Here is a 24,778-nt window from a genome sequence, read left to right as displayed (position 1 = left end):
CTCAGCAAGCACTGATTGGTATCTACCCTATGGTGAGCCATGGGCTTGGTAAGGGGGATGCAGTGCCTCGGGAGCTGGCCGTGCTTATTTAAGGAGGCAGAGAAGGTATGTGTACACAGCGAGGATGACACAGGATGCAGTCGCAGTGGTGGTGGGGTGAGCGGTGTGTATCTCTGAAGCACTCAGAAGCTCCTGGCCCCTTGGAGGCCCCGCCCGCACCCACTGAGCTGGAGTGGGGCAATCCCGTTGCCTGCCTTTGGCCACCTAAATCCCTTAGGCCTGGGTCATGCTGTCCTCTTGCCTGGGGCCAACCCTCTCATCTCCAAGATCTTTTTGTGTTCCAGGTTACAGTGAGGCCATCTAGGAGCCTTGAGGCTGTTTCTTGATTCTCATACATGAGGGTCTCTTGTTTTTTTAAGCTGCACTTTTATTAACCTTTTAAAATTATTATGATTGTCTCCCCTTTTGCTCTCTCTCCTCGTCTGGTACCACCAAGCCCACCTCAGGACCTTTGCACATGCTTTCTTCTGACGGAAGTGTTCTTCCCTGGACTTCCTTGGTGGTGCAGTGGTGAAGACTCTGAGCTTCCACTGCAGGGGGCTTGGGTTTGATCCCTGGTCTGGGAACTAAGATCCTGCGTGCTGTGTGGTGTGCCCCCTCCAGAAGAAGTTTTTCCCTTAGATCTGTACTTGGTAGGTCCTTCTCTCCATCCATTCGTTGCTCAAATGAGGCTTTCTCAGAAAGCCCTCCCCCTTAACAACTTGACCTGAGTTAGCTAACCTTTGCCCCACTCCAGGCATTCTCTGGCTTGATGCCCTGCTTTATTATCTGCATAAAACTTACTGATATATGGAATCTGTTACATTGTTAAAAAAATCTGTAGCCCCCACTTAGAATGTAATGTCATGAGGACAATTCACCATATCTCCAGCAGTGCCCAATGTCATGAATATTGAATGGAGAAAAAAACAGGAAAACCAAACTCAAATTTTAATACTTACTTGAATAAAGTTGGCTACCTGAAAATTTTTTTTAAAAGTTATTGTGTTTAATCTCAAACATGAACAAGTGAAAAGAATCATACCATGCACCCCTGCTGCCCTCATCTCTCAGCCGGGCTCAGACGCCAGCACTTCTCACTTCAAACCCTGCTGCCCTCTCCCCTCGGCCAGGGGATCATTTGGAAATAAATTCCAGAAAATTATATAAGGTAGTCATACTGACACCCCACTCCAGTACTCTTGCCTGGCAAATCCCATGGACGGAGGAGCCTGGTGGGCTGTAGTCCATGGGGTCATGAAGAGTCAGACACGACTGAGCGCGTTCACTTTCACTTTTCACTTTCATGCATTTCAGAAGGCAATGGCAACCCACTCCAGTGTTCTTGCCTGGAGAATCCCAGGGACGGGGGAGCCTGGTGGGCTGCCGTCTATGGGGTTGCACAGAGTCGGACACGACTGGAGCGACTTAGCAGCAGCAGCAGTCATCTGATTTCATCTGTAAATCTTCAGGAATGTAGTTTTCAATGATAAGGACTTTAAAAAAACCCACAAGCTCACGCCATTATCATAGCTCAGAGATTCCTCAGCGACTCTTCAGTGTTGTCGCTCACCATGCAAATCTCCCACATCATCTCATCATTTTTTGTTTTCCAGTTGGTTAAATCAGAATCCAGAGGAGATCCACACATTATTCTGAATTTGATAGGCCTTTGTTTTTTTCAGTTGAAGTTATAGTTCAGCTCAGTTCAGTCGCTCAGTCGTGTCTGACTCCTTGCGACCCCATGAATCGCAGCACGCCAGGCCTCCTGTCCATCACCAGCTCCCTGAGTTCACTCAAACTCATGTCCATCGAGTCGGTGATGCCATCCAGCCATCTCATCCTCTGTCGTCCCCTTCTCCTCCTGCCCCCAATCCCTCCCAGCATCAGAGTCTTTTCCAACGAGTCAGCTCTTCGTTATAGTTGATTTACAGTATTGTGTTAGTTTCGGGTGTACAGCGGTGATGCAGTGATTCAGTTCTTTTTCAGATTCTTTCTCATTACAGGTTATTACAAGGTATTGAAGATAGTTCCTTGGGCTGTACACTAAATCTGTGTTACTGGGTATGCCTTTTAAGTCATTCTTTTTTCTCCTAATGAGCTAAACTTTTAGAATAATTAAACCGTACCTACTTAGTGTGTAAAGTTCATCCATATTGACACGTCTACAGGCTTGTGAAGCCATCACTGCAGTCTTAAGTGTCTTATTATTGTGTTTTTAATTTTGAAAAATTAAATTCCATTAATAATTATTATTACTTTCCAGCTGCACGTTTTTGTCGCAGTGCACACGCCTTCCCTCGGTGCAGCTCACAAGCTTCCTTTGTTGTGGAGCAGGGGCTCTAGAGCACACAGGCTCATTAGTTGTGGCACGAGGGCTGAGTTGCCCCATGGCATGTGGGATCTTAGTTCCCTGACCAGGGATTGAACCCACGTCCCCTGCATCAGTAAGGGAGATTCTTAACCATTAGACCACCAGAGAAGTCCCTTAAGTTTCTTTTTAGCTATATCCCTTTCTTTCCTCATTTTCCTTCTTTCCTTGAAATTCATGTATCCAGGTCATTTATCCCGTAGGCTTTCCTACCTTCTAGCTTTCGCCAGTTGCAGTTCTGTGTTGGTGTTCACCAAAGTCCTCTGGTCTTTGTATTTCCTGAACTTGGTAGCTAAGTCTAGTTCTGGGTCTGATTCAGTCTTGATTTTTTGTGGAGGGGCAGGGCCACTTCATACACAGTGGTGATCTTTCATCAACGAGGGCCTCCCTTTCCTGCTCTGAGGACTTGGTGTGCCCCTGTCCCTCGTGGGGAGAGAGGCCATGCTGCTCTTTTCTGACCTACCTAGGGAAGCTCCTGATGACAGCTGCTGTAAGGCCCCAGAGTTTCATGGTGTCTTTGCAGAGGGAACTCCAGCAGGGACTGGGCTGTGTTCCTAGCACTGGCCTCCAGGAGGCCTCAGGACAGGGCAGTGATGGGTGTGGGTGGCAGGAGTTTAAGACATGGCTCTGCCACTCTCTCTGTACCCTAGGACAAGTTGCTGAACTCCCTTGAGCCTTAGTTTCCTTGTCTGTATGATGGGGACAGTGCAGAAGCCCCTTGTCTTGTTCGAGCGGCTTCAGGAGTCAGGGCCCTGGTCAGGGGCCCACCTGGTCGACCCCCTTGGTTGTCTTCTTCCAGGTGCACTTGAGAGCCTCCTCTTAAATGTGAGTCCCCGGGCCACGCACAGATGCGTGGATGCCAGGGCACTTTCCTTTGCTGCACTGAGCAGAGAGGCTGGAATCAGGTCAACGTGGTGGCCACGGTGGGACCAAAATTCACGTTTCAGGTTGAACCTGCTCCAAAGACAGAGTCTGGCACCTGAAATATCCCTGGTGGAGGTGGCAGCCTGAGCTAGGAAACTGTATTTCTGTGGCTGATACAACCAACTGATCACAATTGGGCTTAAAAAAAGCATAGAAAAAAGATGGGAAGGAAACTGTCCTCAATGTGCTGTGTTTATCGTGAAGGTGGTGGGGTTACGTGTCATCTTTTAGTTTCACTTTTCTGTACCCTTCAAACCTTTCTTCACTTGGAATCGTTCCTGAGCCTGCTGAGGACAAAGCCGCCACCTGGGGTAGCTCTGGGGAGGGGCCCAGCGGGGTGGGACCGAGGCCCCCCCACCTCCATTGCCCTCACCCCTGAGATCCTGGATGGATGAGACGTCCATCCAGGCTTCCATCACAGCGACAAGAGATTAGCTGCTGCTGCTTTGACCTGTAACCCCAGGGGTTGTCTGCCTGCAGGTCTCCACTGCAATTCCAGCTGGAGCATCTTTGGATACATCCCGTTCCGCTGAAGTTGTAAACAACACATCTGTTTAGTATTCACCTTAATTTTTTTTTTCCAGGTGTTAGTACCCTGCAAAGGAAGCCTGTCAACCAGAATTCAGTCTACTTGTCAGTTTGAGTCCTATATTTTGATTCCAGTGGAAGAACACTTTCAGACCTTAGATGGAAAGGTATTCTTTCATTTCCTACGGGTCACCTAGGACCACTCACTCAGCGTCTGAGAGTTCGGGAGGGGAGGGAATCCTGCTGCTCACCCTTTCTTGTCCGTGTTACCTGGTGGCTTTGACGCCACAACAGCCCTGCTGCCTTTGCGTGAAGAGAAGCTGGCCGTGGAGAGCAGGGTCCTGGCTGTGGCCTGGAGTTGGAGGTGGTGCTGGTCACATCTCGCTTAGCCCCTGAGGCTTCTGCCAGGGAACTGGGGAGTCGCTGGGACACCTCCTCAGAGAGGCCCTGTCAGAGCAAGCTGTTCATCCCTGTGCCCTTGGGATCAGAGATGAATTTCTAATTTTTTAAGAAACCTGTAGGGTGAGATGGTCAGATGGCATCACTGACTCAATGGACATGAGTTGGAGCAAACTCCAGGAGATAGTGAAGGACAGGGAAGCCTGGCGTGCTGCTGTTCATGGGGTCGCAGAGTTGGACACTACTTAGTGACTGAACAACAGCAATGACACAGGAAGTTTTAACCTATAGAAAGTTCCAGTAATGTACAGAGAGCATTCACATAGCTTTCTCTCCAGACTGGTCAGCTGTTTGCATTTTTGGCCACATCTGTTTCATCTCCCCACCCCCATCTATCTATCTTTCTATCTGTTAACACACACACATATTGTTACTTTTTTCTGAACCTTTTTCACAAAGAGTGAGAATAAGTTGCAGACACCCTGTCCCTTGGGCTTCAAAACAATGTGTATCTCATATAATTCAGCACAGTGATCATACTCAGAAAATTTCAGGTTGGCAGAATACTCTTCTCCAACATACTGTCCTTAAATAAACTGTGCTAACTGTAATACCCTTTTAGAGCAAAAAAGACCTTTTTTTAAGATTCAGGATCATGCAACATATTCAGTTTTTATCTTTTTAGTTTCTTTCTTATGGAACAATTCTCAGCCTGTGTCTTTGATGACATTGATATTTTTGTCTTCCTTTGTAAACTCTCCCTCAGTGTGGGTTTCTTTGATGTTTGCCTTGGTTAGATCACAGCTAAGCGTTTTCAGTTAGAATGCCTACTGGAGGGTGCTTTATGTCAGTACTTTGTGTCCAGAGGTATGTGACGTCTGTCTGTCTCATGGTTGATGTTAACTTTGGGGTAGGCATTTTCTTGTTTGTTTTTTTAAGTGGAAGCAGATAGTTTCTGAGAGGGGTAAGTTCCGTCCCTGGTCAGGAATGGCTGTGGTCCCCAGCCTACCCACAGTCAGCAGTGGGGGCCCACACTGGTTTAGCCGGGGCTTGTGGGTGCTTGGGGGGGACAGGAGGTGGGTACAGTGTGCCAGCGTGGGAGAGGGGAGTCTGCAGTCCTGCCACCCCTGGCAGGCTGCTGTTTTCCTGCAGGGTTCTGCTCACCACAGCTGTGCATCAGTTTACTTGTTCACTTCCCAAATCCATCAGAACAGAAGCACCAGGCTCATCGTGGCACCCCAGCCACGGCCAGAGTGATGAGCCAAGGAGGGGTGCAGCGAGCATCCTCTGACCCCTCTGGGTCATCTGGGTCATTCTGATCTCTTATTCAGAGAGGAGAACCTTCTTTTTCTTTTTCCAGAGAACACAGGCTTTCTTCTTCTCTAAGGAACAGCTTAATGCTTTTCTGTTGTGACATATGAAATTGGTCAGGGTATTATGTAGCCACCATAACAGGGTGAACAAGGAGGAAAGAAGATTGAAGTATTGCTGCCCTCCTGAAAACCACACTGGGGGAGAGGTGGGTAGGTGGGTGGGGTGAAGCGCCTGATGGTGGCCAGGCTGAGAGGGGCTGGTGGTCACAGCGGCTGCTGGTGCAGTGACCTGTCTCTTGTTCTAGGATGTCTTTATCCAAGGAAACAGGATTAAACTAGGAGCTGGTTTCGCCTGTCTTCTCTCAGTGCCCATTCTTTTTGAAGAAACTTTCTACAATGAGAAAGAAGAAAGTTTCAGCATACTGTGCATAGCCCATCCTTTGGAAAAGAGAGAGAGTTCAGGTATTCTGGGAGAAAACCCCTTTCTCCTGACTGGGAGAAACCTGCTTGCGGAACTTCCTCCTGACACAGCAGTTATGAACATCTCATAAGATATTCAGGAGCCCATGAGAAACCTGCATAACTGCTTACAAGAATTCCCCCTGGAACATAGATCGGAAAGTCATCTTGAGCCAGTGTGATGTGGGTGAGGCCACATCACATGCGGCTACATGTGACCTCAGTGGGAATGTCACGCCCTGGAGCTGTGCAAAACGGCAGCCCTGGCTTTGTCTCTGGGCCTCAGCTTCAGGACTGTCTTTTATGGCATTGTTAGTCACGGAGCCCCACTGCCGTGCTTCTCTGAGATCTCATTATTTTCAACAGATAATATAATTCTTCGGTGCTCCAAGAAAATTGAGATAATGATGTACCAAATGCTGTCCGAGGTCTTATTGTCAAGAATCAGGGCTTCATCACCAGAACCTCCCAGGCCATGCCTGTGATCCCGGAGAGTTCAGGTTTTTGTCCCAGGAAAGGGCTTCAAGAGGGCCAGGCTCCCTGGACCCCCACCTGGGCCACTGTTGGGTGATGTCTTGAAATAAGCTTATCCCTCTCCTCCTGTGGTAGATGGTGACCCAGGAGCTGGCGGAGCAGGGCAAAGGGTTGTGGGACTTCTTTTCTTCAGGAAACAGCAATGGCTTCAGCCAGCCTGACCCGCTTGTCTCTTTTTTTCAGAAGAGCCTTCGACATCCTCAGATTCTTTTTCCCTGAAAACCATCGAAGATGTGAGAGAATTTTTGGGAAGACACGCGGAGAGATTTGACAGGAACATCACCTCTTTCCAGCGAACGTTCAGAGAGTGTGAACGGAAGAGCCTCCGTCATCACATAGTCAGTGGCTGAGCCCTGCTTTGCCATAGGCGTGCCCTGCTCAGAACGCCAGGATCACTCTGCCACTTTGCTGCCGCCTCTGTTGGCAACGTTTACATATCTGAAGCGAACATTTAAACGTCCAACAAAATGTTGGATTCTGTTTAAATGTTTCTTGTTACCTAAAAAAGTAATAAGCACAGTAGAAAACCTGAAAAATCAGAGAAGTATCACGATGAATATTGTTATCATCTGTGTTAACCCTAAGGGGAATTTTTTTTCCTACTCTTAATGCGTAGACACCCCCAAAAAAATTGGGAAAAAAAATCACATACTTAATTAAAAAAAATCACATACTTAGTTTGATAAGCTTGCATTAGGACTTAGAGCTTTTTGCCCAGGAAATCCACTTTGTGAGATATTCTCTTGGCTCCATCCTGGGTTCAGTGTCGTGGCCTCAGATTCTGAGGATGGCCTCTCTGCTCTGTATTCCGCAGGACTCCGTGAACGCTCTCTACACCAAATGCCTCCAGCAGCTGCTGAGGGACTCCCACCTGGTAAGCAGCATGGCCTGCAAAAGAGAGACTTGCCAGAAAGAGAAAGACAAATACCATACAATGTCAACTATACGTGGAATCTGAAGTATGATATGAACGAACTTATCTACGGAACAGAAACAGACTCACAGACATAGAGAACAGACTGATGTTTGCCACAGGGGAGAGAGTTGAGGGAGGGATGGAGGGGGAGGTTGGGGTTAGCAGTTGTAAACTACGACATATAGAAAGGATAAACAACCAAGTCCTACTGTATAGCACAGAGAACTCCATTCCATATGCTATGACGGACTGCCCTGGTGCTCCAGTAGCTGAGACTCCGTACTCCCAGTGCAGGGGCCTGGGTTTGATCCCTGATCAGGGAACTAGATCCCACACGGTGCAACTAAGAGTTTGCGTGCCACAGTTAAAGATCCCAAGTGCCTCAACTAAGACCCTGTGCAGCCAAATAAATAAATGCATATTTTTTAAAAAAATCCTTTGATGAACCATAATGAAAAAGAATATCATGGGAAAGAATGGCTATATAATGGAAAAGAATATAGAAAAGAAAAAGAGTATAGAAAAAAAATCTTTTCATAATGGAAAAGAATATAGAAAAAAGAATGTGTGTGTGTATATATGTATATGTATGTGTATAACTGAATCACTTTGCTGTCCAGCAGAAATTAATACTGTAAATCAACTATACTTCAATTAAGAAAACAAAACCAAAACCAAAACAGAGACGTGTGGTTTGGCCCAGTCCAGTCCAGTCCACGCTCTGTAACTGTCCTCTCCTTGTCCTCCAGAAAGTGCTCGCCAAGCAGGAGGCCCAGATGAACCTGATGAAGCAGGCGGTAGAGGTAAGGGCCCTGGGAAGTGAGGGGCGAGGAGGTCCAGGGCCGGGGCCTCCTCTGCTGCCCACTTTCCCACACACACACTCTTGAACCTGTTGACCTCACAGATGTATGTCCAGCATGATATTTACGACCTGATATTCAAGTACGTGGGCACCATGGAGGCAGCAGAGGTAGGTTCTGTGTCATCACCATGAAGGACGGAAGCCGCGTTCTAAGCCTTTTCAGACATTTGAAGCTTCATTAAAATCTCTCGTTAGGATGCTGCCTTTAACAAAATCACGAGGAGCCTTCAAGATCTTCAGCAGAAGGATATCGGTGTGAAACCTGAGTTCAGGTAAGGGTTTACACTGCAGCGTTGGCGTCCTCGGAGCCTGGGCCGCTGTGTCCGAGAAGCGGGACCCTCAGTAGCAGCGTCAGCTCTAGGTGACGTGGTTCAGACTGTGGAGCAGGGCAGTTATTTGTGACCAAAGATAAAGGCTTAAAGTTGGTAGATGAGTGTTTCAGAGCTGGCACATTGCTGCACCCAACTTCCAGCGTGCCAGTGGGTGGGAGCTGGAGGAGGTGGGGTCGTGCACAGCTGGTCTCTGGGTGGGCGTGCAGCTCACCCAGGTGGGCCTTGCACACTGACATCTCTCATCACCTGCTGGTCTGAGGGACCCCTGCCTTAGGGGCACCTCCTTTTGATTTTGTTTCTTTCTTTTTTTTTTTGGCTGCAGCTTGAGGCTTGCAGAATCCCAGTTTCCCGATCAGGGATTGTACCCTCACCCCACCCTGCAGTGGAAGCGTGGAGTCCCGTGCCCTGGACTGCCAGAAAATTCTCTGGAGCCCCTCCTTTTGAGTTGTATCCTGATGAAAGGATACAAAAATGTCTAATCTCTTTGTCTAATTTTTCCCCCCCTTTGGCCTATTTCACTCTGAAGCTAAGGATTGTTGATTTCTTTTTCCCTCTAATTTTTTGGTGCAGCTACATCACCTGGCAGCCTGCTCGAGACCTTGAAAGCTGCTGGGTTTTGCTGCTGTCTCAGATTACTTCTGAGTGTCTATTTCTGTTTGCCATTACTTATGGTTTGCCGTGAGAAATGTAAATCTGAGGTTTGTGATTACCAAGAAGGAGGGCCTTCACACCGTGGTCTTATATGGTCATGTCCCAAATCACTTTGCAGCTTCAACATACCTCGAGCAAAGAGGGAGCTGGCTCAGCTGAACAGGTGCACGTCCCCGCAGCAGAAGCTGGCTTGTTTGCGGAAGGTGGTGCAGCTGATCACCCAGTCTCCCAGCCAGAGAGGTGTGTGCTCAGGGAAGGGGCTGGCAGGGCAGTGGCTGCAAAAGTCCAGATGCAAACATCTGTTGGGGAGCAGTGCCATCTTAAAGGGCCACAGAGATGGGCTGATGTGTAATAAAGTATTCCCGTATGAGCACCCCAGAGCCTGTTCTGCAGAGTGGGTGCCTAGTAATGGGGGTAGGGGGTAGTGGGGTAGGTTAGGCATCTTTAGGTAAGGAAATGCTGGTGGAGAAGCAGTGGCCTCAAAAACAAGCTAAGCTAGTGATGGGTACAGGGGAGTTTAACTGTTAGGTTGTTCTAATTTTGTATACTTAAAATTTTCCATTATTAAAAGTAAAAACTAAAAATTAATGAGAAGGCAGATCTTTGTGGGCCAGTAGGGATGCTCTTCAAAGTGTATTAAATCAAATGAACAGGAGTGTGTACAGTATACTTCCAGGACACTGCACAAAGGGGGTGGCTCTATACCCATATATGTATACAGGGGGGTGATCATAGCCTCTCTTGGAATGATACATGGGAACCAACAGAAGTGGCTTCTGGGGAGGAAGTCTGGGCGGCACGGATGGGAGAGCCATGCATGGTCTGCTCTTTTGCACCATTTGGAATTTTAAATGTGTGACTGGGTTACTTAAACAAAATTTCAATGAGAAGTTGCCCATCAGCCCTGGACTCTGCAGTGTATAAAATGGCAATGATCTCAGGAGGAAAGAGGCTTCTGGCAGTGATCCTGGCACACCTTCGAGTCGTATCTACCATCACCGACTTGCCTGGGCTCTTTCCCTGTCCTGGGATTGCTGGGGACAGGTAGCAAGGGGTGGTCTGCTTGGAGCTTGCTGTTTTCTGCACATGTTCTCAGGAGGCATTCATTTCCTCCTGGAGTCTGACATCTATTCAGGACACTAGAAAGGAAATTGTGCGATTGAATTTCTCCCCGATGTGTCATCTTCCCGGATTGTGGTTTTGTGGGTTGGACGGTGGTGGGGAGTTGATAACGCCTGTCAGTCCATTTGCGTCCCAGGATGGCCCTGAATGTGTGTTTCCCGCTTGCAGTTAACTTGGAGACCATGTGTGCTGATGATCTGCTGTCAGTCCTGTTGTATTTGCTTGTGAAAACAGAGATCCCTAATTGGTAATATTTTTTTTTGTTAAAATAACTTTTTTCAAAATGGCAGCACTGCACTGGGGTGGTTCTGGTGTCACTCTAGACGCTGAGCGCCCTGTAGGAGCCAGGTACCTGCCCTGCAAGGGCATCTGTCACTCCACCTGCAGATGGGGAAAGTGAGGCCCAGAGATCTTACGTTTCTCTCTGGAACATGTGGCCAGTCAGCAGCTGAGAGGCAAGTGAGCTCCAGTTCTGTCTGGCTCCAAAGCCCATCCTTTTCTCACAGAAACCCAAATTCACCATAGAAAAAATCAGCTTCCTAAAAATTAGCTCATTGCAGGAAAGTAAGAAGCGACTTTACGTCTTTTGCCTTTTTTTTTTTTTTAATATGTATTTATTTGGCGGTACTCGGTCATAGTTGCAGCATGTGGGATCTAGGTTAGTTTCCTGACCAGTGATGGAACCCCGGCTACCTGCATTGGGAGCAAAAGGTCTTAGCCACTGGACCGCCAGGGGAGTCCCAATTATTTCCCTAATTGCACTCCATCTAAATAAAGATCCCAGGGGAAGCGGCCTTAGCTCCCCAGAGCTGACCGACTTTGTGACCAAGCCAATAGCATCATTTCTACCAAAGCGTTAATGGGGGTATATAGCAATTAAACTGTTTTCTTCCTTTTATTAGGATGGCAAACTTGAGTTACATCAAAAACTTCAGATTTAGCAGCTCAGCCAAAGATGAACTGGGATACTGCCTGACCTCAATCGAGGCTGCAATCGAATATATTCGGCAGGGAAGCCTCTCTGTTAAGCCAGTAAGAGCTCCCTCCTGTCCTGCCCTTTCTCTGTGGGTGCCATGGTGTGTGTGGCGGGATTCTCAGGGTGGTGTGGAGGAGGAGGATCAGAGATGCTCTCCCAAGAAAATGGGGCCTCAGCCATTTAAAAACTGCCTGGCAGACTGAACACGAAGCAGTCGGTAGGTTGTGAAAGTTGGCAGGTCATCCTTGGCTCTCACTTCATTGATCTCCTGCTTCATTAATCCTGGTCATCCTCGAATGCACACGGGCAGAAGGGGGCACCAGAAGCGGTGAATTAGGGTACCCTGATCATGCTGGGCAAGAGATGAGATTAATAATGTCTGCAGTTTTAAGGACTCAGCGGCCCTATTGTAATTTCCTTGGTTCGTTGATGAACTTAGACTGGCATAGGCGATTATATTCCCACGAGAACTGAGAGGCTTAAACCAAGATTTCACTGCTGATTTACTTCGCATTATACCCACCACCAAAACGTGAGAGTACTCACAGAAATTGCAGAGTTGAAATCAATCGAATGGAGAGATTTCTGTATTAAAAACCCAGAGCCCCAAGGATTGAACATTCACACTCAATCTTAATGCCCCCCTGATGTTGGAAGCTCCCCAAAGTAAATGACAAGTTGAAACATCTGAAAAAGAACATAAGGCTGTTCAAATGGGGACACTTGGGTACAAGCAGTTCCATGAATTCATTCACTGTTAACACGTTTATGTATTTTCCAGTCTTTTTCCTTGCCATGTATATCTTACATAATTGAAATGATATTGTAGATAACATTGCATACTGTTTCTTTCTCCAGAAAGGATAGTTTTCTTTTTTTTTCTGATTAGAAAACTAATATTTGCTTATAAGTAATAATGGCACCCCACTCCAGTACTCTTGCCTGGAGGGTCCCATGGATGGAGGAGCCTGGAAGGCTGCAGTCCACGGGGTCGCTAAGAGTCGGACATGACTGAGCGACTTCACTTTCACTTTTCACTTTCATGCATTGGAGAAGGAAATGGCAACCCACTCCAGTGTTCTTGCCTGGAGAATCCCAGGGACAGGGGAGCCTGGTGGGCTGCCGTCTATGGGGTCGCACAGAGTCGGACACGACTGAAGTGACTTAGCAGTAGCAGTAATATTTGATATATAAAAAGTTGCAGTGAAGACAGCAAAAGCCTCCTATAAGCACACTAGCTGCGAATGACTTTTATTAACATTTTGGTAGATGTCTTTTTCTGTGCTTACACAATTATATTTTTAACCAAAATTTGAGTTTCTGCTGCACTTCTTGGCACATAGCCCGACTATCCTGGTACTTGCTGAAGAATTAAGTTCTGCTCTTGTCTGGGTTTGATTTGATCACCCATACACATATACAGGAGCTTTCCAGGTGGCTCAGTGGTAAAGAATCCCCCTGCCAATGCAGGAGACACAGGTTCAATTCCTAGGTCAGGAATATCCCATGAAGGAGAAAATGGTAACCCACTCCAGTATTCTTGCCTGGGAAAATCCCATGGACAGAGGAGTCTGGTGAGCTACAGTCCAAAGGGTCGCAAAGAGTCAGACATGACTGAGCCTGAGTATAAGCACACACACAGGTAAAATTAGAGGCTGTGCAAGAGTTGGACATAACTGAAGCAACTTAGCATGCATGCATCTCATCTCCGATGGGTCTTGTGCGACTCTCAAGAAAAGTTGCTTCTAATTCGGGCGAAACCATTAACATTCAGAATGTACATGTGGTGTACACAGGCGCCTCTGCATACACACGTGTCCACAGAGTCAGAAATGCCGCTCACTTCCAGAGCTGGGCAATGAGATGTCCCAGGTTGAATCGTCTGCTGTGAGGTTCCAGGAACGCACGTTGTTCCCATGGTGCCTGCCTGGGGAGGTTTTCCATCACAGACCTGCCCTTCTGGTCCTTTCCCTCTGATTGCTCTCCTCTCCTGGACCCACTGCCCTGCAGAGGCCTCGCCTCGTGCTCCTTGATGGGGCCTCGTCACCTGGAGGGAGGCACCCACCTCTTGAAGGTGCTCCTGTCCCCTTGCTGCCTGCTTCCTGTCCCGCAGCCATCCTGCTATCTCGATTCCCATGACGTGTAGGCAGGATCGCCAGCCCTTGAAGCCCTTTGGCCAGAGAATAAAGAGGTGGTTGACCGGACACCATTGCTCAGCTTCTTACATTCAGAAAATGTTCCAAGTGGGATCAGGGGAGTATGTGAGGGGGCACCTCTCGTGCTGGTGTATGTTGGGGTCTAGCCCTTGGACAAGTCTGTCTCTCTGAGCCTCTGTCCTTTCTCCTGTCTACACTGGGGAGCATGTTGCATATTTCACCCCTGCAGGATGGTTGTGAGGATCAAATGAGATTTTTTTTTTTTAAATACTTATTTATTTTAGTTTGGTTGGGCTGGGTCTTAGTTGTGGCACGCCGGATCTTCAGTCTTCATTGCTCTGAGTCTTAGCCAATAGACCAGCAGGGAGGTCCTTAAATGGGATATTTGAAAGTGCCTTTTCAACGTATGAAGTGATAATTGATGCACTTCCTTGCTCTTGCAACACTCCTCATCTGGATGTCCCTGTTTCCTGATTCTCTGGTGTATTCTGTGTGGATCGCCCCAAGGCTGGCTGTTAACTTGGATGGGCAAGGTGGGTACACAGCCCAGTGTGCCCCTCTGGTCTGGGCTGTCAGACCAGCTGGTCCTGCCTTCCCGGGAGAAGGCTTGTCGATACCCCCAGACTTGGGACAAGGTTGCATCATCTTCATGGCCAGCCATGGAGCCCGACCCTTGGGTCTTGAGGGGATCAGACCTGAGAGCTGCCTGCCTTTACCTGTATGGACAGAGCAGGCGTTGCGGCTCACCTGTCGTGTGTGATGTCAGCGTTGGGATTTCGTCTGCGGTGTTGTCTCTGCCTTGGTGCAGTTCCATCTAGAAGTGTGTGAGGTCACAGCTGCTCGGTCGTGATATTTCCTGGGGAAAGAGCCCAGGTGTATCTCTAAACAGCAGGTGAGGTCTCTGAAAAGCACTAAGTGTTTCTAAATCAAATAATGTTTTCCTATTGATTATATATACTTTAATGTAGTTTCACGGAAATTTTCTTCCCAAGACATAATCCTTGTTGAGATGACTATAAACATTCTTTAAGTATGTTCATTAGTGAAGGCTTGAACTTTTGGAAAATAATCATTACTGGGGTGACTTTTACCTTTGTGGACAGAAAAAAAATGGGGCAGAACCCAAATAGTATTTCCACCCTTCTCTGCTCCAGCTTTGCAGGCTTTGGCTCACTCCTGCTTTACTGGGCTTCCAATAAATAGGGTTTACCCTTTTCCCAAATTGGTCTTAGCTAATATGTGATCTCTTCTGGTCATTCTTCCCTGAAGATTCAATCTTAGAAGATCTATCTCTTTTCATCACTGCCCTGTAAATAGTCACCCCAAGTGGAGGAAAGAGCCCCAGATTTACCTGAGCAATAAGATCTTTGATGTTTCTCTGACCCTGAGCTGCTCAGCTGTAAATCACTGAATAAAACAGTCGACAGAGGTTTATGCAGCAGATGTCAACGGGAGCAAAGGCGGCTATAATGGTGAGGGGTTGTTGTCTGCCAACACAACCCTGTGAGGGCGGCTGGTGTGAGGGGCCCTGATTGGCAGTGGACCCCAGAAGTGTTGGCAGCTTTATTTTTAACCAGACCACCTACGTCAGAACTTAGGGGGCCACAGAGAGCTGATCCCATCATTTTCTCAGGGTTTGGTGAGCTCTGGCAGCAGCTGGCTGAGAACAACTCTTTCCATCTTCCGCCAGCATTCTTTCCAAGGAAGTTAATTTGTCATCAGAAAATGTAGTCACAGGTGCTTAAGTGAGCATTGAGTGTCTCTAGAAATGACTTCATAAAGTAAGAATATTTGTTTGGATTTTTGTATCTAGGTAAAAATAATCTGCACAATGAAGTTTATTCGTTGGGGTAGACTTTGTTGGACTTTGGGCCAAGGGGCCGTGTTGTCTGATGTTTCAATATGTATGTTCAAGATGCACAGCCCTTCTCTCTGTTGCTGAGATGCGTAGACCAGCCTGTCGAATGGTTCTCCTGTCTGTGTGTGCTCAGTCGCTCAGTCGTGTCCGACTCTTTGTGACCCCATGGACTGTAACTTGCCAGATTCCTCTGTCCATGGGATTCTCCAGGCAAGAATACTGGAATGGGTTGCCATTTCCTCCTCCAGGTCTCCTGTCTGTGGGCCCACATACAACGCAGGGGGCAGAGCTCGGCATTAGGAGAGAGACTGTGAGAGGCGGGGGAGGCCAGGACAACCTAGTTTGCCTTGGGGATGATAGTGCTGTGTGCATGCCACATTCCACACTTAGAGATGCTACATTCTACACACACACACACACACACACACACACACACACTCACTCACTCACACTCACACACAGCCAGTACACTGCCCACCTCCCACATCCCTGCTGGGTATTTGTTGTCAGAGCCCCGCTTCCTGGAGAGGTAAACGGGGAGCCCCTCTTCCAGCCTGATGAGGGTCTGCTGTGCGGCTGAGTGGGGGCGGGGAGAGGCACCGCCAGGCCCGTTCTGTGGGAGATGGCACCGATCGTCCCGGGTCCTCTGTTCTCAAGGACCTGCACTGCAGCTCATGACATGTGAGAACATGGCTTATCGGCTTTTCCTGCAGGAGTCGGAGGGATTTGGTGACAGACTGTTCCTTAAGCAGAGAATGAGCTTACTGTCTCAGCTGACCTCAACGCCCATCGACTGCCTGTTTCAGGTAAGATACGGGAGGTCCCGAGGGTGCAGATGTGTGAGGAGTGCTCCGTCTTTTATTTTTTAATATATATTTATTTTTGTTTATTTGGCTGCTGCTGGGTCTTAGTTTCAGCATGTGGGATCTAGTTCCCGACCGGGAATCAGACCTGGGCCCCCTGCATTGGGAGTCTTAGCCACTGGACCACCAGGGAAGTCCCAGGAGCTCTCCGTCTTTCCTCACCTCTTGAGTCTCTGTAGAATCCATCAGGGTGGTTTGCATAGTTCAACACAGAAGTCCATTTTGTGCTCAAGGAGGCGCTAGGGATGCTGGGGTCTCATGGGATCAGTTTGCTGCCTGTCTTCTCTGATGTGAGCTGTGCTGCAACCCTGCTGGATTGGGCCCCTGTGAGTGGAACCCTCTGCCTGGCTGTCCTCCTCTCTCCATTCAGCGAAACATAGCTTGTTCTTCACCGTCTGCTCAGTGGCACCTCACTGGCAGCTCTGCCAGAATCAGTGCCTCTTCTCAGCTCCAGCAACCTGTGTGATAGACACCTGTGTGCCCGCACTGGGCTGGGAACACAGCACCTGCTGGTGGTTAGACCCCCAGGCAGTGCAGGAGGCTCCCTCCTCGGATCTGATCTACCACGGGGAGGCTGGCGAGGTGCCCTGGGAGGCAGTCATCAGGAGGCCACCAGCCAGAGTGGGTTCCATGAGCTCTGCGCCCCAGAAAGTCTCACTCCACATAGGAAACATATCCAGGAGTCACAGAGGTGAGCCCTGCAGTTGGCAGGGGTCTCCTACTAATTGCAGCTCTTTTGAAAGCCAAGGCTCTATTAGATTGTAAGACAATTGTAATCTAAAAGAAGGGTCAGAGTCTGCGCCAACCCTCAGGGTGGATTGTCCCCCCTTTGCCTGTTGCTCTGGAACTTTTGTCAGACTGTCGTTGTTTTAGTTATGGAAAAATCCTAACATTTGCAAAAGTAGAAGAGAGTAGTATGATGAACGAACCTCCATGTAGCCATCTCCCTAATCTTGTTTCATTTCTATCCCCTGGCCCCACTTTCGCCATCCATCTAAATCATTTTGAAACAAGTCCCAGAGAACAAGTCATTTCATCCATCCACACATTGATGGGCTTCCCTGGTGGCTCAGATGGTAAAGAATCTGTCTGCAGTGCAGGAGATCTGGGTTCAATCCCTGGGTTGGGAAGGTCCCCTGGAGGAGGGCGTGGCAACCCACTCCAGTATTCTTGCCTGGAGAATCCCCATGGACAGAGGAGCCTGGCAGGCTACAATCCCTGGGGTCGCAAAGAGTCAGGCACAAGTGAGCTACTAAGTACACACACATAGATATATGTTTCTGTAAAGATGCTTCAAAAATTCACAGTTTAGAGAACGAATCGTTCCGTCGTATCAACAGTGTTTTTGATGTCACTTTAGCACATTGCATCAGGTAACCAGAAGGAAGTGGAGAGACTTCTGAGTCAGGAAGACCAAGATAAAGATGCCGTCCAAAAGATGTGTCACCCTCTGTGTTTCTGTGATGACTGTGAGAAACTCGTCTCTGGGTAAGAGGGCCCCGCAGCACCGGGAAGGGGGAGACTCGGGGCCTGGGTGGAACTTTCCCCCTCGTTTGCTGTGCAATTTGGAATCAGAAACTTATCCTTGCTGCACTCTGCTGCTTCTGCTGTAAACTGGAGATGGTAACCTCCGCCTCTTTGGAGAATCAGATGAAATAAAAATATTTAGCACCCTCCTGGGCTGCTTAACCTGGGGAGGCGGGCAGAGGGCCTGCCCCTACCTCGGAAAGTGGGTTTTCGGATGGAGGACTGTCAGCTCCTCCCCACAACCTTTTCGGTCTCCTCTTATCTTTATCGGGCTCTTTGGCTGGGTGTCAAAGGCTGGAGGGCTGGGTGTGGGGAGGGTCCCAGCGGAAGCCATGGTTGATGCTCTCCGGGTCGCTGTAGAGGAGACCCAACTTGGATCACACCAGAGGTCTGTCTTCTGGTCCCAGGGCCCCAGCATGTCCTTACCTTGGTCTATTTCTCTGTATCCTCTTTCCCTTTTAGGAGGCTGAATGACCCCTCAGTTGTCACTCCATTCTCCAGAGACGACAGGGGTCACACACCGCTCCATGTGGCTGCCCTCTGTGGTATGTGGTCCAGCCCCTGTGCTCTCAGGGCAAAGGGATGGGGGCCAAGGGTGCCCCAGCAGAGCGTGGATGCTGGGGGAGGCGGTGTGGGGTGGTGGCAGGGATTGTATCACAGGCCCCCCCCCCTGGGACCTTCATGTGCTGTCCCTGGGCTGGAAGAGCATGTGTCCGGGCTGTGTGGATGCCTGACAGTGCTCTGGGCTGGTGTCCAGCCAGGAAAGGCTTGAATCTGAACTATGAGACTGAATTAAGGTTCTTATATTCCTGTTAAAAAAAATAACTTTACTATCTTTAATTTATTTTGTATTCTATATTCTTTTCCATCATGATTTATCATAGGATACTGAATTTAGTTCTCTGTCTTTTAAAGTGCACAAATAAAAGTGCACATTCAAGGTAGAAAACACAACATCTGTAAACTCTTGCATCCTGCAGTCGTCTAAAGATTGTTTTGATCCATGACTGAAACGTCACCATGCTTGAGTGTGTGTGTATATAAAAGATATGATATTGTGGGGCTCACACGGTCTGTGGGGTGCTTTTTTCCACTAGGAGATATGTAAGAACATTTCTCCATGTCAGTTTTTTTTTTCATGGTTGCACGGTATTCCACCCTTGAAGTGATGCACCCTGGACTCTTCTGTGGGCATCTAAGGCTCTTTTCTCCTCCCTTCTGTGGCTGCCGCAGGGGTGTTAGGTGGGGGTGGGGCCGAACTCCCTCCAGAGGGGAAGCATCACCCCAGGGTGTCCAGAGACTGCAGCGTGTGACTTGATGTTAGCTCTGGTTCCCCCCACACAGAAAGATACCTGCTGGCATGTCTCGTGCCAGCAGATGAGAGGGTGAAATAAAGCCGTGGCTTCGCTCACTGGTTTCAGAAAGCCCACCCTTTTCCCTTCTGTTCTGCAGGGCAGGCGTCCCTCATCGACCTCCTGGTTTCCAAGGGCGCAGTGGTAAACGCCACGGACTACCACGGCTCCACCCCGCTCCACCTTGCGTGTCAGAAGGGCTATCAGAGCGTGACGGTGAGCAGTTGGGCTCTGCTCGAGGCCTTGCAGGGCTGGCCTCTCCTCTGCTCCACGTGGCTCTGTGAGGTCACGGCAAGCCTGGGGTCTCTGGCGCCTCCCCCAGAGTCTGCTGGGCCAAAGCTGTTAGGTGTAGATTAGAAACGTCACGGTAATCCGTGGTAAGACAGGCACCCCCCCAGATACTAGAAATATTTTAGATAGAGCCCCAACATGGATTTTCCCTTAGACTTAATACCTATGGTGAGAAGACAGTCCAGAAACTGGAAAGCAAAATTGTTTTGCCAGTCACTGATGTTTCGATTTCAGATGAAGTTGTTCGGTACATAAAGTGCCTCCGTTCCTGCTAGTGATTGATGGGGGTTGTTTTTCTTTTTTAAAAAGTTTTTATTGGAGTATAGTTGATTTATAATGTTGTGTTAGTTTCAGCAAAGTGAATCAGTTATGCATGTATCCACTCTCTTTTTTCTTTTTAATGATCTCTAAATTTCTTTGCAGGAAAGATGCATGATACTTTTTTTGCTTTCATTTTTCAAATTTTTTCAATGTTTTTGTGTAGTTGAAGTATAGTTGATTTACCATGCATAAGTTGCAGATGCACAGCAAAGTGATTCGGTTATATGTATGTGTGTGTAGGTAGTGTATTTACAGTGTACAATCTTTTTTTTACCTTTTTAATTTAAATTTTTTTAGGCCAGTATATGTCTGACAATGCATACAAGTCTCAGTGCCCCGGGGTTGTGGGGAGCTGACCTTCACTGACTTATTAAGCACCAGGCCCAGGGCCAAGTACTTTTATTTTTTGTAACTTTTTCTTTATTTTCTGGCCACGGCATGCAGGATCTTGACCAGGGATTGAACCCAGGCCCCTTTCAGCGGAAATGTGTTGTCCTAACCACTGGACCACCAGGGAAATCCCTATAGTATATATTCTTTTTCAGATTGGTTTCCATTATAGGGCTGATCTAATTGTAATTGTAATGTAAGTAGATAAGGTTGAAAATGGAGACTGGGCAACAACCCCCTGTAAGACCCCAGGCCGTGCTCCCCGAGGGCTGCAGCCTGCCCTGCCGTGCTCACTGGCGCTCACTGCTCTCTCCTCTCCCTTGGAAGCTGCTGCTGATGCACTACAAAGCCAGTGCCGAAGTGCAAGACAACAACGGTAACACCCCTCTGCACCTGGCCTGCACCTACGGCCACGAGGACGTAAGTGGTCCTTGCTGTCCCCGGGGAGGGGCCTTACCCTTTCTCACTGGAGGAGAAATGTGGATTTCACATTTGTTGCCTGTTGTATTTTATGTTGACAATTATTGGAACATTTGGTGTATTATTTTTTTAATTAAAAAATGTAAAAGCATATTACAGATGCTATATTGAAATAACAGAAATCTGAAAAGTAACTGCCCATTGTCTTTTCCTGAAATCTTATGCATCCTCCCTGCTGCCATCTGCTTCTTGCCTTTGTTCGTACTCAGTCTTCACATTTTATATTTTTGTGGTAATATCAAGGGATTTTACCATTTCCATTTTTGCTTAATATTTAACTGTGTATTTGTTTTTTTTCCCTAACCACTCTCTCCCTTGCTTCTCTCCATGGTGAAATATAGGTAGATTTATACAGAAAAAGGGCTAGGTGGTTGAGGAGTGAAAATGAAATCATACTGTACACATGTTTAAAAAATATATTTATTCTTATTTGGCTGCATTGGGTCTTTGTGATGTACGGGATCTTTTGTTGCCGTTTGACGGTGGCATGTAGGATGGCTCAGCAAGCAAAGAATCTGCCTGGAGTGCAGGAGACACAGAAGATATGGATTCGATCCCTGGGTCGGCAAGATCCCCTGGAGAAGGAAATGGCAATCCGCTCTAGTATTCTTGCCTGGGAAATCCCATGGAGAGAGAAGCCTGGTGGGCTACAGTCCATGGGGTCGCAAAGAGTCAGACATGACTGAGCAACTAAGCACAGACATGCATACAATGTGGGATCTTAGTTCCCTGACCAGGGATCGAACCTGCATCCCCTGCATTGGAAGGCAGGCTCTTAACCACTGGACCACCAGGGAAGTCCCCCTGACATATTTTTATGCAGCTTATTTTCCTAACTTACTATATTGTGGACATCCTATAGGTCGATCAATGTAGATCTAGCCCATTCTGTAATCATTACACAATAATCCGTCGTGTGTATTGTGTCAGGGTCCCTGAGGCCACTCCCCAGTTCAGTGACTCACTGGGAAGGCTCATGGGACTCAGCGTCCAGTTGCTTCACAGCTCTGTTGTAGTGGAAGGACACAGAGCAAAACCAGCCAAGGGGAGGGTCCAAGGATAAAGCCTGGAGGAAACCAGGTACAGGCTTCCAAGAGTTGCTCCCTATGGAGTCACTCAGGACACACTTACTCCTCGAGCAGCGTAACAACACATGCACAGTGTTCTCCACCAGAAGCTCATTAGGGACTCAGTGCTCAAGATTTTGCTTGGAGGCTGATAGTGTGAACCATATCTGCCTAGCATCTTTCAAATTCCATACTCCCAGAAGAACAGCAGGTGTTCAGCATAAACCATTGTTGGACAAACAGTTTAGGCCCAGTGAGCCCATCTTATCTATCATTCAGGGCACTGTGAGAACGGTCCTCATATCCAAGCTCCCAAGGAACTTGGCCAGTCCAGGGCCAGACTTGCAGGTTGGCCTCTCACGGGATGATGGTCAGGCCTACTCTGGGAACTCCTTTCTACACATGATATGCGACAATTTATATTCAGCCATTCCAGTTGATTGGCAGTTGGGTTCTTAAAAAATAAAAATGATGTGTCCTGATCAGGTTACCTGGAACCCTGGAGGTGTAACATTCTATTACTGCATGTTTGCTTAGCAGATGGCACCTGGATCGAGTCAGGATACGGGCTGAGGCTGCAGGGTGCACAGATCTGCCGGGGCCTGGCCTGTGAGCTCACGGGGGCCTCTCCCATTCTGTTCGCAGTGCGTGAAGGCTCTGGTCTACTTTGACGTGCAGGCCTGCAGACTGGACATCGGTAACGAGAAGGGAGACACCCCCCTGCACATCGCTGCCCGCTGGGGTTACCAGGGCATCATCGAGACCTTGTTGCAGAACGGGGCGTCCACAGAGATCCAGAACAGGCTGAAGGAAACACCCCTCAAGTGTGCGTTAAACTCAAAGGTAGCGTTTTTCCTCTCAGAGCAGCAGTATGATTTAAAAAAATATCACCATCCGCAGGTCAGGTCTCTGCCGTGCTGTTCAAACTGCATTGGTCCCCAAGGCTAGCATTTGTGCATACCCGTTGTGCTGCGTACCACACCTGGTTGTTAATGAGGTTCATGCAGTCATATTATTTTCCATCTTAGTAGGAGTTTTTCTCAGTGTCCTACCAAGAGCTGCTCCTGCAGAGTTTGCCTCTGAGGGCTGTTGGCTTGTGATTAGATAGAGTGAGAGGAGATGGGGCGGTGGGTCCGGCCAGGGAGAGCAGGGGCGGGGCATGGAGACAGCAGCATCAGCTCTGTTCCCTGTTCCTGTACCCTCAGCGCCTAAAACCTTATTCTGAGTCGGCCAGCTCTGGACGTCATTGGGTATAGTTTCCTCCATAAATGATTCGTTAATGAACTACTATCCTCTCCTGCCAGTAACTTCTGATTACACGTAGTTTGGGGCCACATGTCATGCAGTGCTTGACATGCAAGTGGGTCGGGAATGGGGGGGTCCTTCCAGAGGCCAGGCCTGTATGCCTTGTGGCAGCAACCCTGTTGAAGGGATGCCCACAGAGAAGCGTTTGACCAACGAGCCGGGGGAGCACAGGGCCACCTGCCATGGCCATCCGTGGTCCTGATGTCCAGACCAGCCTGGCTGGTGGCTCGCACAGGTGATTCTGTTTCCATGCAGGTCTCCAGATGTCTCTCTCTGCACAGGCCCTACTTTTGCCTCTTGATGTTTTATCATTCCCAGCCCTCATCTAGGGAGTTCTTTTAGTTCCTTCCTGTCTTCTAGGAGTACCAGTTTTTGTTTTTAAACCACTTTATTGAGGTATGAGTGACATACAGAAAGCTCCTCAGATGGTAATAAGTCTGCCTGCAATGCGGGAGACCTGAGTTCAATCCCTGGGTTGGGAAGATCACCTGGGAAAGGAAATGGCAACCCACTCCAGTGTTCTTGCCTGGAAAATCCCATGGATGGAGGAGTCTGGTGGGCTATAGTCCATAGGGTCACAAAGAGTTGGACACGACTGAGCAATTTCACTTTCAGTTTCATTGAGGTATGCGTGACATACAGAAAGCTGTACACATTTAGCATATGCAACGTGATGGGTTTGGAGATAAGTCCACGCCCATGAGACCAGCACCACAGTCTGTGCTGTAAACAGATGCATCACCTCCAGATGTTTCCACTCCCGTGCCCTCTTTGTCTATTATTATTGTGTGTGTGATAAGGGCACAATGTAAGACCTAGTTTCTGGAGTTTTCTGAGCCAAGTTTTCAGAGGTTTAAATCCCTGCTCCTGGCCCCGGGGAGGGGAGCAGGCTCAGCTGCCCATGCCCTCACGGGGTCTCAGCTTTGCAGCAGCCAGAACTGGGGGACTGGGTGAGGCCACCCTTGGCTGGAGATGCCCATGAGGGGCTGAGGGCACCTCTGTCCTCGAGTTTCTCCCAAAGGCCCTTCCAGAAGGAGATCTGCAGACAGAAGAAGCAGACGGCCGTCCTGCCCGACTCTGAGCTGCCCCGACTTGAGGCCCCTGGCTGCCAGTGGAAAGGCCATGTTTTAGGCCTGTGGACAACCAGCCCAGGCTGGACCAGGCAGCCTCTGAGGCCCCTCTGTGCCTGGGTTCCCTTGTTCCCCGAGCCCATTAATGGGGAGACCGGCTCCTCCTGTTGGACTTAGTGTGAACCCGAGTAGGTTTCCGCCCGCTGTGGGCCTGGCTGGGCTGTGTGCCCTCCCGAGGAGGTGGGGAGCACCATACAGGTGATGAGACTTCGGTGACTCATCTCAGGACTCATCTGCGTCCCCTTCATCCTAGATTCTGTCCATCATGGAAGCCCACCATCTGTCCTTCGAGAGGAGGCAGAAGTCTTCAGAGGTAAGACGGCAGGGCTGCACTCATCGGCCCTGTTGCGACCAGCCTCTGTCTGGCCCTCACCCCCTCTCTTGCCGGGCTGTAGGTGTCTGTGCAGGCCCCTCAGTGCTCCATGGACTCCATCAGCCAGGGCTCCTCCACCTCCAGCTTCTCCTCCGTGTCGCTGAGCTCCAGGCAAGACGACCCCAAGAAGGACTACAGAGAGGTGAGGCCCCCAGACGGGAGGGTGGAGGGGGCCTGTGTTCTAGGGGCCACTTAGAGCCCCGGCCTGACAGGGGCCATGCCGTGCCCTTGGGGGAAGC

The 24,778-nt window shown here is 48.8% G+C and overlaps 1 protein-coding gene across 2 annotated transcripts in view; it reads left to right on the top strand.

The window, feature by feature from the left end:
- The window catches only part of ANKRD27 (ankyrin repeat domain 27 (VPS9 domain)), a 60,666-nt gene that overhangs the window by 15,580 nt on the left and 20,308 nt on the right, over positions 1 to 24,778 (top strand). For both annotated transcript variants that reach the window (XM_010848922.1, XM_010848924.1), the window contains exons 3-20: positions 3,919 to 4,029; positions 5,880 to 6,036; positions 6,751 to 6,905; positions 7,382 to 7,441; positions 8,233 to 8,286; positions 8,388 to 8,453; positions 8,541 to 8,617; positions 9,447 to 9,568; positions 10,619 to 10,697; positions 11,353 to 11,482; positions 16,154 to 16,246; positions 17,664 to 17,791; positions 18,293 to 18,375; positions 19,283 to 19,398; positions 20,512 to 20,604; positions 22,377 to 22,574; positions 24,420 to 24,479; positions 24,562 to 24,681. In XM_010848922.1, the coding sequence (XP_010847224.1) occupies positions 3,919 to 4,029; positions 5,880 to 6,036; positions 6,751 to 6,905; positions 7,382 to 7,441; positions 8,233 to 8,286; positions 8,388 to 8,453; positions 8,541 to 8,617; positions 9,447 to 9,568; positions 10,619 to 10,697; positions 11,353 to 11,482; positions 16,154 to 16,246; positions 17,664 to 17,791; positions 18,293 to 18,375; positions 19,283 to 19,398; positions 20,512 to 20,604; positions 22,377 to 22,574; positions 24,420 to 24,479; positions 24,562 to 24,681 (1,902 nt within the window). The remainder of the gene's footprint in view (positions 1 to 3,918; positions 4,030 to 5,879; positions 6,037 to 6,750; positions 6,906 to 7,381; positions 7,442 to 8,232; positions 8,287 to 8,387; positions 8,454 to 8,540; positions 8,618 to 9,446; positions 9,569 to 10,618; positions 10,698 to 11,352; positions 11,483 to 16,153; positions 16,247 to 17,663; positions 17,792 to 18,292; positions 18,376 to 19,282; positions 19,399 to 20,511; positions 20,605 to 22,376; positions 22,575 to 24,419; positions 24,480 to 24,561; positions 24,682 to 24,778) is intronic.

This window comes from Bison bison, unplaced genomic scaffold (assembly GCF_000754665.1).
Source record: "Bison bison bison isolate TAMUID 2011002044 unplaced genomic scaffold, Bison_UMD1.0 scf7180017864280, whole genome shotgun sequence".
NCBI lineage: Eukaryota > Metazoa > Chordata > Mammalia > Artiodactyla > Bovidae > Bison > Bison bison.
The sequence above is the reverse complement of the archived record's forward strand: the minus strand, read 5'-3'. Positions and strand labels throughout refer to the sequence as shown.